Source organism: Lepisosteus oculatus, chromosome 2, assembly GCF_040954835.1.
Source record: "Lepisosteus oculatus isolate fLepOcu1 chromosome 2, fLepOcu1.hap2, whole genome shotgun sequence".
In the NCBI taxonomy this organism is placed as follows: Eukaryota; Metazoa; Chordata; class Actinopteri; order Semionotiformes; family Lepisosteidae; genus Lepisosteus; species Lepisosteus oculatus.
Window position 1 is genome coordinate 9,800,124 of NC_090697.1, and position 17,870 is coordinate 9,817,993.

At 36.1% G+C, this 17,870-nt stretch overlaps 1 protein-coding gene across 3 annotated transcripts in view; it reads left to right on the forward strand.

Annotated features, from left to right (window-relative positions):
- Positions 1-17,870, forward strand: part of cfap61 (cilia and flagella associated protein 61) — a 57,714-nt gene that overhangs the window by 37,245 nt on the left and 2,599 nt on the right. Inside the window, exons 20-25 of one of the 3 annotated variants that reach the window (XM_015354541.2) lie at positions 4,026-4,194; positions 7,099-7,273; positions 11,246-11,538; positions 12,815-13,142; positions 15,475-15,566; positions 16,564-16,769. In XM_015354541.2, the coding sequence (XP_015210027.2) occupies positions 4,026-4,194; positions 7,099-7,273; positions 11,246-11,538; positions 12,815-13,142; positions 15,475-15,566; positions 16,564-16,769 (1,263 nt within the window). Of the gene's footprint in view, positions 1-4,025; positions 4,195-7,098; positions 7,274-9,062; positions 10,163-11,245; positions 11,539-12,814; positions 13,143-15,474; positions 15,567-16,563; positions 16,770-17,870 lie in introns of those variants that run through there. The other 2 variants (XM_015354545.2, XM_015354552.2) reach the window with 2 other exon arrangements.

Below are 17,870 nucleotides of genomic sequence, written 5' to 3' on the forward strand. Positions count from 1 at the left end.
TTAATAACCAGTCTGATAAATTGGGACTGCAGTTCCCCCTCAAAAGTTATTGTCATTTCAAATGAGGTCAAATCTATATAGGCACAACCATCAACACAACATCTAAACATGTCTCGGGTCAGAGAACTTGTAGCCCATATTAGGAAACACACCTTGTTAACCTTCTAACAAGGTTAACTATTAAAATGGAATTTGTTTGGTTGGCAAGTTGCTCTTTTTTTGCAATACTTAAAGGTATTGTTAGCCAAAAGTGCTAATTTAATGTGGTCCCCTGTTGTGCTCTTTAAAAGAACAGCTCTTAAAAAACTATACGAACCTACGATGAGCAGAACAGCTGTCAAGCAAGTAGAACTAAGAGCAGCAGTGTGCTGCCCTATCAAAATAGTATCTAAAATAAAATATTTACTTTTAGAATAGATTATTAGCTTTTTCTGATGTTCTGTATACACATCTCTATTTTTAAATGTAGAGCAAAATGCGGGCACTAGGCCTCGCAATGGTTGCATAGTAACAGATCACTGAGTGTGTGAGATTTCAAGGACAATGGAGAAAAAAAAATTGTAACTAAGAAAGATGGCAAACGTATGTGTCTTTTGTCCAAAAACACTTGGTTTTATAAAAGAATAAAATGTTGAACATAGTGCAAGTACTTCATTTATTTGTTCTGTCTCCCTTCTCTCATGTAGTACTTCAGATAATGGAAATTAGTTTGCATTGTAGCCCACATAGCAACTTCATCTGAAATATCTAACACTATTAGTTAAGTTTATATGCATTAAATCACTTTAATAAGCAATATTCCCATAATGTACTGTAAACCATTGTTATTATAAATTATTTTTTACTGTTCATGACAATACAAATAAGTGATGTTGAATGAGGTGATTTTTGTTTTTTACTTTTATTCTATTACCTGGGGGAAAAAAAGTAGTTCTTCTAGTATACAGTTACATTTAAGAGACAAAGGACAGGTTCTAAATAACTAAATAGAATTCCTTAACCGATCAAGAAAAACACTAGAGTACAACATTATATAATTAGACTATTAGAGGGCTTTTGATGAACACCTCTAAAAGGTTGATTTTCAAATCAAAAGCTGTAGATATAATATATATGCATGATTTGAAAACCGGTTAATGAACCAGAAACAATGCACCATATTAAGGGGCACATCTTCTAATTGGCAAATAGTATAAGTGGTGTGCTGCAGAGATCTGTTTTAGGCCCATTGATCTTCCTGATCTATATCAATAATTTACATTCTCATGTATTTATCAATCTACTTAAATTTGCAGATGAAAAAAACAGGAGGAGGTTTTTTTCAAACAGAAATAATGGGAATTACACATTACAAGGGAATTACAAAAAGACTTAGTCAAAGTCTTATGTTCTCAATAAAAGATACTGTACCTTCAATCTGTGATCCTTGGAGTTGTTAACTTGTGGCTTCCAGTCCTGTAATAGCTGTGTCCTTTGGTTCTGTAAACTTTGATTGCTATAGGAATATCCAGCACACTACCATCATTGTGTGCCATTGGATAACCTTAATCTAGAACAATGAATGCTTTTCAGTCTCCCTAGTATTCGATAATAAATGTAGTTTCTGCTTCCATCTTACTTTGGCACATCGAGTATAATTACAATATTAATAGGACAAACAGAACATCCAGATATTGAAAATAATATTTTATTTATACGCAAAAGTATTAACCTCGTTCTGAGAATATCTAATTTCGTTCAGTTGCAAATGATGTAAAACATTTTTTAAAGTTAACATTTTTAATCAAAACTTGAAAGGTCAAAGTGACAAAAGTCTTGCCATAGACTTTCTATTGAATTCAAGTCAGGACTATGACTGAGACACTCAAGAACATTCACTTTCTTCTTGAACTTGAACTTTATTGCCATGTGTAACCTGTACTGGTACAATGGAATTCTTACTTACAGAAAATCTCTTGAAAGTGTAAAACACAAAGTGCAGACAGAGCATCAAGACAATATACAAGCAAACAGTAGACAATGTACAAGTAAACAAGTAAACAGTTCAAATGTAAACAATGCAGACATGTAAACAATGACTGTATATGTGCAATAAATAAGAAATCATAATGAGGTAGACGGTGTAGGTGTGGTCTGAGGGGTCTGCATGGCCAAATGTGTTCGCCAATGTGTTTGTGTGTAGAAGCTATTGAAGAATCTAGTGGTAAGTGTCCGTATGCTCTTGTATCTCTTGCCTAAGGGCAGTGGGGTGAAGAGCTCATGCCCGGGGTGGTGACTGTCCTCTGTCATGGCCAGAATGTTAAGGCACTCTAGTTTAACCTTGGGCTTTGGTTTCTTGTTTCTTGCTCAGTACACAGAAAATCATTTCCTCAAAACTTTCCTGTACTCTAAATTTGCCTATTTTCTCTCCAGTCTTGACAAGCTTTCCAGTCCCTGTTGATAAGAAGCAGCCCCAAAATATAATGCTGTCACCACCTTGCTTGATCACAGGGACGGTGTTGACAGCCTGATGCGCTGTGTTAGGTTTGCTCCTTACATATCATTCTGCATTTTGACCAACACACTCCAATTGTGTCTCATCTGACCACAAACACTTACAGTATCACTTAGATGCTTTTGTAGCAAACTACATGCAGGATTTGAGACGGGTTTCCCACTCTGTCATACAAATCAGCTTTGTGGAGTGACTGGGAAATTGTTGACTCATGAGTATTTCTTCCTCTCTCAGGCATTAAACTCTGTAGCTTATTCAAATTTGCAGTCTTCATCTTGGTGGCATCCCTAACCAGTTTCCTCCTTGCCCAGAAGTATTTCTGCAACTTTATCCATGAGTTGTTTTGAATGTCTCTTGGTCTTGGATCATAATTAAATCTTTGCTTGAAATTATTTAACTGAGGAACCCTACAGACATATGTGGATTTGTTCTGAAATCATGAGAACTACTATTATTTCACATTAACAGAAGCCATTCATCTACAGTATGACTTTTGCATCTTGTTATAGTAATACCCTGTACCTGAATGTAGGTTTACCATAGTGAATTCGTATGCAGTACTTTTGCCCACGAAAGTATTCATTTGGACCATTCATGTCAAATCGTTGATTCAAATCTTTAACAAATGTGTACTCCATTTGTAATTCAAATACACGAGACATTGAAAGGGGCGAATATTTATTTGCTAAGGTACTGTTTTTCAGAATTGAACACTCACAGAAAAGATGTCACCAATGGGAATAAGTTACCCTCTTTGTAGGTAGATTTAAGATATTAAAGGAATATTCCAACTTCATCACTTTTTATTTTGTTAATATTTTATTTGTACTAATACTACAACAAATTTAATTGAATTAAATTTAACACAAAAAAAATGAGCAGAAGCTGTTCAATGTTTCCTTTCCACTAGAACATATAACATTGTTACTCCATAAAAGTAACAAATGGAATTATGGTTTTCATTGCAATCATGCAGTTAGTAAAATGTGATGCTAGAGGTCTGCAGTCACTGAAACTGAAAACTGAAAATCCTAAAACGCCTTGTGTTCATTTAAATGTGGCATTCCTGCTTTGTGGCTTGAATTTGTATAACTGTTTAGACAGCAGTTTGACAACTAACTATTTAATTATGAAAGATAAGGTTTTCAGCTCTCTTTTAGATTCTTCTTGTACTGTGTTATGATGTTCATTGTGAACACAGTTGAGGTTTTTTAATTATTAGTAATGTTCAGTCCCAAAATGGATTTGCAATATAAAAATATGCATTATTAGAAGGGGAACATTTTGTTTCAAACAGATGTTTTAGTTTGTTAATTTTGCTAGCACAAAAATGGTCAAAACAATATGATATATTCAAAAGATCCCTTTCATGTCCACATGTTCACTACAGAAGCTCATTTCTTTTTTTATACTATTGAAAGCTTATATAGCTTGCATTTCAGCTCTAGCCATAAGTAGCCTGACAGATGTCTAATTAGTCTCTGCCATGAGCCGTTAAAATCACTGAGACCTGTTTGTTGTGTCCCTGTAGCTACTGCTACAGTGATAAGGACTATGCGCTGCTGTCACTGCGGTCCTGGATCAACGTGGTGGTTGGAAAGATGCAGGGAATAGACAGAGCTGCCAAGCATGTGCTGGTGTCTGATGACAGGAAGGTCCCATATGACCATCTCATACTCTGCACAGGACAGCAGTACCAGGTGAGGCTCCTGCAACATGAATGAGATTAGGATTTTCAATTATCATATTATTGTGCCAATAATATGCATAAGTCACAGTTCTAAAATGCATTTCAACTGTTTGTTTACCTTCTTAAATGTATTGTCTTTTGAAAAATTGGAAGAGTAGTGATCCATGCCAAATTTAAGGAGCATACAGATTATCCTCCTATTCTTTCCTCCTATATTGATGGGTGAAAGAACACTTTTTATCTCTCTTTTCCAACAATAAAAATACATTTGGCTTTAGCCCACTTTATTTGCAACAAATTATTTTTAATAACCTTCACATTAGCCAATATTATCAAGTAAACGGAAGTATGTGGTTTGAAGTGCAATTTCTGTAGCACAGTTAAAATACAAACTTGAGAGTTCATTTCAATTTACCTGTAATATTAATCAAAATGCAATATTTTCATTTTATTTACTGTTTCTACCTTAATGGAATAAACTACATGGAACAGGGTACATTTGTGGCAGAAAAGCATTCTCATTTAGAATTTCACAATTTAGAATTTCGTACTGAAAGAGAAAGGAGTAAGGGGTTTGTTATCTTGACTGCTTAGATAAGCTACATAATGTCAAATTAAAAAACAAACATAAAAAACTGAACTAGTGCTTTGATTTGATTAGCTAATTATATACTTTCAAATCTCCCTCTTTCAACGTAAAAGCTCTTGCCTGTAATCATTGATTGCATAATTGCTGAAAATATAAGGACAAATCAGTTCAATGAATTGTTCATCTATAAACCACAAAAGAGTCATTATTAGTGAATAACAATTTCAACAAATCATTCAAGTTGGGCCTTGTGGCAAGAACTACATGGCTACATAGTCATGTCTGCAATGACTTGCAACTGATTTGTCCACAATAAGGTAAAGAGTAACTGCAATAAGTCAGATCCATGTGCATTTCAGAGGTAAATTTGGGCTTTTCTATTGCAGACCTTTCTTTTAACCAGGGCAGGCATTAGGCATACGCAACAGGCAGCTGTCTATGTTGCAAAAGGTGGAGTGTACAAATAATTATCTGTGAATACATGTGTGGGACAAATGGGGGTGGCATAGCATAGTGAGTAATGTGTAATTGTTTCAATGAAATAGATTTAAGATCCAACTTTATAACAAAACAAAAATTATATTGTATAAATGAAAATATATGTAAATAATTCTGATTTCGTGCAAGAACAAACGTATCTGGGCCAACAACAAATTTTGTGAAAACCCTCTCATTGCTACTCATTGACAATTAGCATGTTTTAAAACCATCATCCAGTTGGTATTGTAGAATGAATACATACTCATCCGCTGATGAAAAATAAATAGTACATTTCTGATTTAAAAAATAAAAAATGGTTAAAACTTAAAAATACAGCAATAATCTCACAACAGCAATGACTGACTGGAGCAGGAGAAACTACCAATACAATAGCATTTTGCTAAAATGTATTATATGGGCTGTTATAAGACTCTGGTAGGCCACAGCAATATTATCAAGCTCACCTGTATATCTTGTGTTTTTTTGGTCTTATTGATATATATTTTTATGGCAAAAGCTTTGGCATATGATTCAGGATGATGATGTCGAATAATACAAATCGTTTGTAATCATATGCGTTTGTTTTTTTAAGCAGACATCTATGATCTTTGTATTGAAAAATGATCATTGAGTGTTGCAAAATATTAAGAAATGTATAGCTTCATTGTCTTATAGCCCATTTTGATGTTGTGGATTGACTGGAACATGCGATTGCAAACATAAAACTAAAGTCAATTTCAGAACCCAAGAGTGTTGAGTAATGGCAAAATGTCTTTGGAAAGATGCTAAAGAAAGGTTTGAAAATACAAAAAAAGGCTGAGATGCAGAGGATTTGCACACAAAAATAATAAAATTAAGATAAAGTTTTTTAACTAATCAGTTAGTTGGAAAAGAAAAAATAATTCAAAGACACTGGATATTTTCTCTTTGAGAGTAAAGCCACAAAAGTTTCTCATATCTCTTTTCTGCTAAGACTGCAAGTACTGTATAAAACCAATCATGTGCCTGTCTAGGTAAGTACAGTAGCTGGTCAAGATGACCTTACTATATGTGTCAAATGACAAACCCATAGCACATGAGTACGATATCCTTCTAAAATCACTACAGATTAATTAATTTTAGATTAAATCTAATTAATATTGTTTTTTTCATGTGACAAGTCAATGCATTACAGTTTCAGAATGTGTTCCTCCATTTCTGATTGTGCTCCTCCATGTATCTACATAAAATGGCACATTGCCTGTAGTGAAGGATGACTCATGCAGGAGGTCACTCTTTCATATCCCTAGATACTGATCTTGGATAAGAACCAATAGCGATCACTGTGCTGGCTTCTGTCCTACTGTGGACTGGGAAGAGATAATCACCTAGGATTGATTCACCTCTGATCGTCACAGCTGCTTCACACAAACACTCCATAACTCAGCTTAGGCTTATAAAGTGAAATGACAGAATCTTTCTGTTTTGTTCATTTAGTAGCGTCAATAGCAAGACATTGGTACAGGGCACTCCAAACTAAAAATAAAAATTTAAAAAAAGTTATTACCCTTTAATATTGCAGTACAAAAATCAACGTTAACTCACATATATGTGTACAGTATCTTTAATTATAGGAAAAAGTAATAGGTTTATTCCATGCTGAATAGAGAAGAGAGAAAACACAACATTTCGGCTGTGAAGCCTTCTTTTCAGCATGGAATAAACCTATTACTTGTTCCTTTGCAGACTATGCATGCTGATGCAGCTCCCCATCTGAACATCTTTAATTATATGAATGAAATGATGTTACTCTACTCATCTGGTGAATATTATTTGTTCCTTTACATTTCCTTTCATTTCTTTAAGGTACCTTGCCCCACTGGCATTGATATTAGCCAACTGAGTACAAACAGAGACATTGCCATCAGGACAGGCGAGAGATACACTGGACCAGTCCCTTCCAACCTTTTCACTCTGAATGATGACAGAGACTGCCTAAAGACTTACAACTGGCTTCAGCACAACTTTGTGCATTCTGAGGGTATGTTGTGTCCATGTCTTCAGCTTGGAGATTGATTTTATTTGATGTGCCTTATTAGGCATACTGTTCCCTACTCCCACTATATAATTAGGACGTAATTAATTTGAATGAAATCTTTCATCTGTCTAGCTCTGCTTCTTCGTTCCATTTGCAGCATGATATTAATTTTTTGGGGGGAATGGTACTCTGGTGATGAAAAGGCTGATAGAATTAATTAAGTATAATTTTTTCTAAGGAAAATAATAGGGGCAGTGAGCACTGCATGATTAACCTGATTAGATTAACTAATTAGAAGATCATTTAATTATCAAGGAAGTAGCACAATTATGAGAGAATGCAAATTATGCTGTCTAATGAGGAATATGTCAATTCTGCATGCTTTGTGTGGAAAATGTGACATCCCACCCCGTAAAAGGAAATTTTCTCCAGGCACACGGAGGTGAGTTTACTGTTTGGGTTTCATTTTGCTCAACTAAGAAGTGTCTGTGTTCCAGGGTCCAAATATTGTTGCAGGTATATATCTGCCACAATATGATAATTGCCACAATGAAGAAAATCAATTGGCTTACGTCATAATATGCGGCAGATTTTATTCAGCTGTGTGCTAGTTAGCTGCAGACGGATTTACTCTCATATTCTCATTTCTTTCTCTAATGCAACTATTCATACTGCAGGATTTTGCCCTAATGAAAAAAAAACTTATTAACTACAGTAGTCCAAAAGCATCTAATCATACTTTCTATTAATATAGTGTAAAACATAATGCCTTGAACACATAAGACAACACATTGCTGAAAGATAAGTGCAACAATTTACTAGAAACTATTACAGCACACTTATAGCAGGACATGCCCAGTGTTTCATTTTCTTTTAACATATTTTCTAACATTTTTATCTGAATCATTTCAATTCACCACCCTTCACAACAAATTGCCACATAAAATTTTCACAAATGAATGAATTAGTAGTTTATTGTGATTCATTCTAAACAAAACAAAATTAAATATGTTGTTTTGTACTTGTAGAAACACAGTGCAGCTGTTCTGATTTAGAACTGACCTTCAGCACCATGGATAGTGCCCATTATAAACTGCAGAAAAGCTGAATTCTCGTTTTCACTGAAAGATTGTACAATCACTTAAGTATTGCATGATATATTTTTTTCTCTCCATATTCCCCCATTTAATACTTACATTTTCCTGAATACCATTTATCACACTTACTCAAGAGCTTTCCAAAATGTCCGAGTACAATCATTCGTTCTTAGTGCCTTGTGAGAAACAAATGTGGAACTGTGGCAGCTGTTGAACTCTTTGAAAACCTGGCTGAGTCACTGGGTTTGTTGATAATCCAATGTTTTAGGGAAACAATGCCTAAAAGTTTCAAGAGAAACGAAACAGATTATGACCCCGCAGGAAATGAGGAATAAGACTGCTTAATAGCAGGATTGCCTTCCTGTTAGTCAGATATCATCAGATCTCAAATCAACTAAGCAAGAGTGAGCCTACGAAGCACTTGGATATGACACCACTTGGTTGGTGGACCAGTAAGTGTCAGTTTCCCCTCTGGGTCAGAATTTCAAGTCAATGCCTCTGTGTGGTGCTTGGAAACATTGCTGATAGAGGTGCCGTCCTTAGATTAAATTGCAGTCCTGACAACTTTGTCATTAATGAAATGTGTGGGTATTACCCCCAGTGTCATGGTAAAAGTCTAGTCTTGATTTGTGCAATCCAGTGTTCCTAAGGTTCCCCCTTAATTCAGTTGGTGAAATTTCTCACTTCTCCGCCAGATCTGCTACATATTGGAGATGCTGGTGCATAATGGCTGTTAGACACTACCCAGATGGTTCAGTGCTGGAAGAAGCGGGTCCCCACTTTTGTGCAAAGTGCTTTGGGATCATTTATGATGAAACGCACTACACAACTTCAAGGAATCATTAATACTAGATCAAACATGTAGAGTCTTAAGCCTTCCTTTCAGTGCACCACCCATTACTTACAGTAAACCTGGTGCTGTCATTGAAGATAAATGATCATTTATTGTAAGCATATTAATTTAATACTTTATCAAAGCAAATTGTTGAGGGAAACTAATTTGATGAGGGCATTTTAAACTAAATTGGTAAATGGCATATTACCTTGTACAAATAATGTTCATTACTGCTTATTTGGCATAAACAGATGGCACAATTACTTAATTTCTTTCTTCTGCAAATCAGATTTTGATATGTAACACCACATACGAGATGAAAATAAATGTTCTGTGAACATTTTCAAAGACTCACAAAAAACATGTATTTGATAAGTGGATGTGAGCTTAGTTCTGGTAATCTGTTTCCATTTCCCATTCTCCATTCCAAACCCACACAGTCATACCAGGATGATGCCATCCTCATGGCCATACACGCACTCAAATAAAGGAGACCGCTGTAAGAGAGTAAGAGCAACAAGGGACTGCCAAAGAGGTGGCCATGTGTTTCATAAAGAACAACAACTATCTAGTTCCTCCCTTCCTGTTCTTTCTCTGTACAGGTACAGCTGTGCTATAAAGAGCTCTTGTTATGATATAATTGAATGTGCTGAAAAGAGCAGTGGGGAACAGAGTTCCCGCCTTTCTTGTTATCTTTAATAAACCAAGCATTCTGCTGATAACTGATGTTACTCTTCTCATGAATATAGAGACAGAAGTAGGGAGAGATAAAGGTGGTTTGAATGGGAAGAAAGGTAGTGCACTTAATAGGCTGAAATAGAGCAATCATGTTGCTAGATATACCTCCATGGCTGAAACCTCTATGCTGGCAGATGAGTGCAGTATTGAAATTCCAAAGAACAGCAAATTTAATTAGGCCTTACTACTGTACACACAGGTGTTTGGAAACATTTTTGTACATTGTTGTTATTTTTAAATGCATAAATCTTAGAGCTTTGCCTCTATGAAAATTAATTTTCATTTCTCTTTTTATTTATTTTCTTCTGTTTTGTTTAAGGTTGTAAAAATGTAAGTAAGCACTGTAGTAATGAAAATAATAACTTTTTTTTCATTACAAGATACTTTAGAAGTTAACGTACTGTACTTACTGTATCTTACACTTCCATAAATGAGAAGAGTCCATTTCCATAGGTCTACCAGAAACCAAAGGCATTCCTTTTTAAATATGTGATTAGTCACAAAACCAGTCACAAACACAACAAAACTGTGAGATAGGTGGTACTTCCACACTCACTTCACATGATCTTGGTCTTGTTGTTAACTACAAACATCAGAGATAGTGCCAATACTCTTCTTTTGGTCATTGCATAAGACATATACAACCAATATTGAATGTAATGTGATTTCATTTACCCTTTTATCCCTCAACATCCAAAGACATAGTCTTGCAGTAGTCCAGTATTACAGTTTTTACTGTTCCATTATTGCCTGCAGTAATGGAATGAGAAAAAAGGTGAATATGCTAAGTAGGAACAGCTATCATTTTAAGTTGTTTTCAATTAATTCCCTTTGTCTATTAGTAATTCTGTCCTCTGGCTTACAGTAAATATTGCTAATTTGAACATTAATTCGGCACTTGATCCTGATGTCTTTTTAACTGGAATTCTCTGACATTCTTTTTAATTTGAGATCATGGCAGGTGAGAGCAGGCAGGGATGATCGTTGTCATCATTATCAGCAATTAATTTTTTTAACGGTTTTAATAATAATAACATATTCAGCTGCTGTCTAGCTATGTCTCAATTGTAAATTAAGAAACAGTTTCACTTGATATCTTCCCATATAGCTCTGCAATGATCAGAAAAAGAGAGCATAGATACAGCACCTCAGCAAATTATCTTGGTCCCTCTGTTGCTAGGTGACCTTCATAGGCCTCATAGCATTAGAGTTGTTCGTAATCCAGTAATATTGCATCATTCAAGTTATTTGTCACAATGTTCTTACGCCTCCTATTAATTGAATGAAATGTGTTTTCATTTCCAGGTAATGCAGTATTATTTGGCAGTACAATAGATGTGTACACTACTTTAGAAACCATGCTGTCCCTTGGAATTAGTGCCTCACGTATCCACTTGGTACAGCCACCTTTGGATGACACAGTTAGCTGCTTTAACAACTTCGAAGTGGAGAGAGCTGTGGAAGAAGCAATGAGGCGAGCTGGAGTGACGTTGCACCACAACTGTGTTCTTGCCCAGTGGAATGACGGAGAAGACACTGAGCCCATAACATCTGTTTCGTTTACCACTGACACAAAACCCTTCAAACTTCCATGCTCAGTAAGTAAAACTACCGCTGAGCATCAGCTGTGAAAGTACTGTTCTACTCCCGTACATTCTTCAAATCAAGTCTAAAAGAAAACTGCAAAAATCAGTTCCCAGTATGTAAGACAGAAAGATGCCCGTAATAGAAACCTGATGAAGCTTGGTTAATCTCATGTTGAGATCATCCCTAGTATAATAAAAGTCATAAAGAGGCTGACTTAGCAAACGGAATAGCTGTAAGCATAACACAGATTGAAAACCTTGAATCTCATCATCTCATCTGACATCTGAGCTAAAATCTTTGGGACCCATTAAAAATGTGATGCATGCAAGTAACATTAAAAGGTTTGTCATCACTTAACACAAACTTTCATTTTTTAGTTCATAGGAAATATTTTATTTAGCAGGCATACAGGATTTATATATTAAAAATATTATTATCCATTACAAAATGTGGAAGGCAAAGCAAGCATTTTTGTATTTCATACAAAATTCGGTACTCACTGCTCACAAAAGATGTTGGAAGGCAAAGGGTGCCAAAGGGAAAGCCAAGTATCTCTAGTCAAGGATAACTGAAAGATAGCTAGCAATTAAATGCAGAGTTAAAGACAATAGATTTCCTAATAATTAGATTATTTTCATTTTTTAAATAGTTTGCACAACATCTAAATCACTATTCTGCTAATAGTTGTGCTGAAATACCAGAAACATAAGCCCCTGTTTATGAAACTTTAGGATCTTTACTTGTAATACAACTCCTCTTGTAGCTCTCCAGTAATCTTGTATTTACTTTTGTCTTAACTGACATGATGTATGAAGTTTTAAGTGTGTTTTATTAACTTCATAACATGGAATTATGTCAAATGCACTCAGTATCTACTGATAGTATCTAACTCAGTGAACTCATGTAATATCAACTTACATCTGATGTACCCTTTTACAGAAGAAAAAATGGTAACTCCCTCTATGTTTTATTTTCTTACCTTTACTTTTTTTTTTTACAGATATTGTTATGTAGTGCTAATGTATCTTAATATCGTACTTAGAATTTTAAACATTATCATAAAATCCTCTGTAACACTAACGGTTTCTGGGGGATTCTTTTTAATTCATATTTTTGTATTATTATAGTATATTATCATTATTTTTAATATTATAAAATTCTGTCATGTAATTACAGTATGTACTGATTAACAAACTGTAGCAGATTTTAAATATGCTTTGTTATTTTCATTTTCAGAATCCTGCATGTAGTTCATTAGAATCTTCTCATTTTTTTCTGCTTTTATAGGTATTTATTAACTTTTACAAGAAACGAATTGATTATGATGCTTTTAAGGCCATAAATGATGCTTTTCTGGTATACGATGGGAGACTTGTCATTGATACTACGTTCCACACAAGTGATCCAACAATCCGGGCTGCAGGTCCACTGACCAAATTTGCACGACGTTACCATGCAGACCAGTGGACTCACAGCAATTTCAACTCCAAAGAAGTCGGATTCCAGCTGGCTGCTGCCATCCTCCCCTTCTTTGACCCGACACTGGAGTGGGTGGCAGATCCCCCTGTAGAGTTCGACAGACTTATCCCCATGTTCAGAGGGGCGAAAGTCCAAGGCAGGTGTTTTTTTCCCCTCCAGATAGCAGTGCAGGTGCACATCTGTATAGATCCTGTATTTAAAGCATCAGGGGACTGCTTTGTTTTACATGAAGTATTACCTGCAAATGGGCGGTACTGTGGCACAGTGATTAGCATTGCTGCCCCTCAACATTGGGGGCCTGATTTCAAATAGCTTATATCTGTACGTTCTCGCCATGGTCATGTGGGTTTCCTCTAGGTGCTGCTGTTTCCTCCCACAGTCCAAAGACATACTAGGGGGTTAGCTGGCTTCTGGGAAAACTGACCCTGGTGTGAGGGTGTATTTGTCTGTGTGTCTCCCCTGTCATGGACTGGTGTCCCATCCGGGGTGTATCCTGCCTTGTGCCTGTTGGCTTGCTGGGATAGGCTTCAGCACCCCTGGGACCCCGTATATTATTAAGTGCTTAGAAAAGGGTGATAGATTATCTCCAAGTTCGTGGACAACTTTTCCCAGCTTCCCTTTAAAAGACAGTCAGGAGTCTGTCTCAGAAGTGAAAAGAAGTTTTTATTTCGTACCCATGGGAGCAAAACTCACAGAGATGCTCGGTGTATTTTTCTCAATGTAATTAAACTAGAACAGTCCTTAAAAAATGTTCCGTTATCTATCATGCTTCTCTGTGCTTACAGGATTGGCAGTGTTCCAAAATCACACACAACTTCCTACTTCCCTATTTGCTAAAGATAACTTGATTTAATACAATTGGTGACTTAGGTTGGCAGCACGCATTCCTATATAACCGTATAGAATGACATAGTAGCTCTAGTGTCCAGCATTCTTCCAATACAGTTCAAACCAGTTCTGAATGTCCACCTTATAAAAAAGTGCATCTTCTGCAGGAAAAGTGTGCGCAAAATTCACAGGGACCCCCTCAACAAAATTAAATACACTATAGAAGTAATATTACTAAAAAGCCCTGTTCTAAACACAGAGCAGATATACTGTATAGGGTCAAACAAATTTAACCTCCCAAACCACAAATTAAACATATTATAGTTACTCTTGTTTGCAGAGAAGAAGCTATGTAAACATGACTTGGTTAATATACTCTACATATAGAATATTCACATAATATATACATAATTAATAATGGTAAACTATTACCTAAATTATTGTAAAACAATGTGTAGATATAAGAAGTACAGCACAAGGCACAATTTTTCCATTTTCACATATACTAGAAAGAAAATCATTGAAATGCTGTATTGTAAATTTAAATTTGTTTCTGAAAATCTTTCTAGTACATTATGTTATTGGTTTATGTAGATCCAGTTATAAAAAAATATTTTATACTGTATTACAGTGCTCAGGATCAATGCAGTTGTCATTTAAAACACTTCAAACAAACGTGTTCTTTCATCTCAATATAAATAACCTTGAACTATTCAAAGTACAATGCTAAAAACATGCATTCCATTGACCGTGGCATAAAAACAATACAGTTTCAGTTAAAACAAACATTGTCTTCAAAGGATTTGGGAACACGAATGTGTGTTACCAAATCTATTTTTTTTGTTAATGGGTTTAAATGTACATTTATATTTCCGATAAACAAAATCAGGAGCACCAAGCCTAGCCTCAGCCTTTCAATGCAGTTGTGTTTGTTAGCAATTAAAAATCAGCTTCAGGTTCTCAAATATTTAATTCAATCAGAATAACAACACCCAAGAATTAAGCATATTGAAGAGGTATATTGAGTGTTTTAGTCAAGTCTCAACCCGCTTGGCTGGGGGCTGCCCCCAAGGCCACAGGATGAGGAGGCTGGGCCCCCCAGTCAGAGTGGGTGCAGAGGGAGGAGTGGCCAGGGGGCAGCTGCAGAGGGGGAGATGGGCTGGAGGAGGGGTGCAAGTGAGAGTGGAACTTGGGCTTCCGTATCGTATTTATAATTTAACGTGAGGATATGAAATCAGGAATGATTACGAAATACTTGCAGCTGAGGTTCAGTGAACTGGGCTATTGTCATCCCACCTACACTTTTGTTATAAACGAGATTTAAGGTAAATGTTTTATTTTCTAGTAGTTCAGGTGGGTAGCTGCGTCAGCATGCGTAGTCTGCAAAGTAACAGGTTTATTCCATGCTGAAAAGAAAAGAGAGAAAACACAACGTTTCGGCTGTGAAGCCTTCTGTATTAGTAACTGGACAAAGCCCTGTATTCAGGCCAATTTACCTATACATAATGCAGGATTACAAGCCTTGTTGTTTTTTGACCTTGATAAATTCTTAAATTCTTCTTTAATTAAGGCAATACTTTGTCCGATTATCTATTTTAGACAGAAGAATGACTGTTGATGCTGTTTTATTTTGTGCTTAGGTGGTAAACTTCCTGGAGGATATCATTATCTCCATGCTTCAAAGCCAGGAATTGGCACCCCTCTAGCAGCACAAATGTCACAATCGAAATATGTATGTACCGCCTTAAAAACACATTTCAAAACTCCTTAACATCCTTGTTACTGAACAGTGCATTTTTGTTTGTACTAGAATTATAATGAATTCATGATACGACTCACCCATTACATTGTGATATTATTTCCTATACCTACTTAAGTTATGAGGGTCAGTGGTATATACTGTAATTTGTGTGATAAAAAGCCATCATTAGGATACCAGTACTTTAATTCTGCCATCGAACAAACCTGGTATTTAGCTAGAACATTTTGGTTCAATTTTTAAATTAAATTCCACTATAAGGATATGCACGTCTGTACATGCAAGTATTTCAAACTCAGTTAATGCATATCTACCACTGAAAGCAATACACTACAACTCATAAACAGGAACCTGGCTATTTGAAGAGGGATACGGAGATGACAAATATCACTACCTGTGACATTTCAAAAGCAGGACACTCATCTCAAAAATAATCATTTGTTTTTGGTACTTTTTATTTAATTTGAATCGCTGGACATTTTTCTCCTGGTGGTGAGCACCATGCTTGCCTTCCTGCGAAGTGCGTACTGTCAGAGCCATTTACTTCTTATTCAGAATGAGAGACCTATGGTTTCTACAACAATCGGCACCGCAAGCTCACAGGAGCCTGACCAGCCACAGGGATGGCTCACAGGGACAAATTGAGCATTCGGTGGCCAACTCAAGCTCAGCCAAAGCCAGGGGCCATTCAACCAATTGTACATTACTTCTCAGACAATCCCTCTGACATTCAGATTAAGATAACACTCAAACCAGCCATGCCTGGAGGGGTCTTTTAACATGGCTTATGAAAGACCCACTTTTCACTGTAAATTATATATTGGAGAGATATAGAGATGAAATGAGAAAATAATTGTACTTGGAATTTGTCGAATTGTCATAGCGACGATAAATATTTTTATTGTTTTAATTTAGACAATGTTTATTCTTTTATTAATGTTAAAACATTAGCAATTTTATGTCTTCCCAGGGCAGAGAAATTGTAACAGGAAGTTCAGAAAATGGGAATTATTTTAGACTCCACCTGAACCAATACAATGAGGTTGAAACCATTACTTGCCTCTCACTGAAACCTTTCCCGGCTTCAAATTATCTGTGCTTATATGGAGAGAATGAGCAACTGCTGAATGGTCTCTGTGATCGATTTGATGAAGGACTCATTTCTGACTTTTACAGGTAAGTTTTCATTTAATTCTAAAAGTAATTGAAGCATACTGTGGAAATATTTAGGGAAAACCTAAAACGTAATTTGATTGTGTAGTAATTTGATCAACTGTGTTATTAGTTTCAAAAAGCATGTGAATCAGTAACAGTAGTAATTAAAAATAACAATGAAAATGATTCCAATATTTATGTTTATGATTATGATCAAGTATGTGGGCAGCATAGTGATGTGGATGTCAGCAAAGCTGCCTCTCAACTTTCAACCTCAACCTCTCAAACCAGTGATCCTGGTTTCAGTTTTGTCTGTGTGGTGTTTGCCTTTTCTCCAGTAGTTCTTGGGATTTTCATGAGCAGCTCTACTTCCATCACATCCCAGATATTAATTTTTTTCACTGGCTATTTAAATTCTCCCTTTCTCTCCATGCTGTTCTGTACTGTACTGTCATGTGCTCTCTCAGGCCCCACCTGGCATTACTGTGCTTCCAGGATAAGCTCTGGTGTTCCTCCAAAGTCACCATGATAAGCGCTTTACTATGAAACGTTTAGAAAACCAAAAGCAGTGACATTTCTTTGCTCTGTTTTTTACTGCACTGACTTGGATAACCGGGTCAGCTCAATTCGATTGAACCCCAGCGATGCTCAGTTTTCACTTGATCAATTACTGACACTCCTGGACACTTTTATCTTGACAGCTAATACTAACATTGAAACTCTCTTATTATTTTCAAAACATCTAATAGAAAAAAAATAATATAATATCAATATTAAATGTCTGCACACATCTTGCATTTAATATTCATGTGATAGGTGTGCTAACTAGCACATTTATGTAATATTTATCCAGTCATTAATTTGGAATGCATGAAATTTAATGCATGAAATCTGGACACTCCACTCAAAGTGCTTTACAGCTAATGTGGACTCCCCTCCACCACCACCAGTGTGCAGCCCCACCTGGATGATGCGACGGCAGCCACAGTGCGCCAGTATGCTCCCCACACACCAGCTCTCAGTGGGGAGGAGAACAGAGTGATGAAGCCAGTTCAGAGATGGGAAATATTAGGAGGCCATGATTGTTAAAGGCCAGGGGGAAATTTCGCCAGGGGTTACACC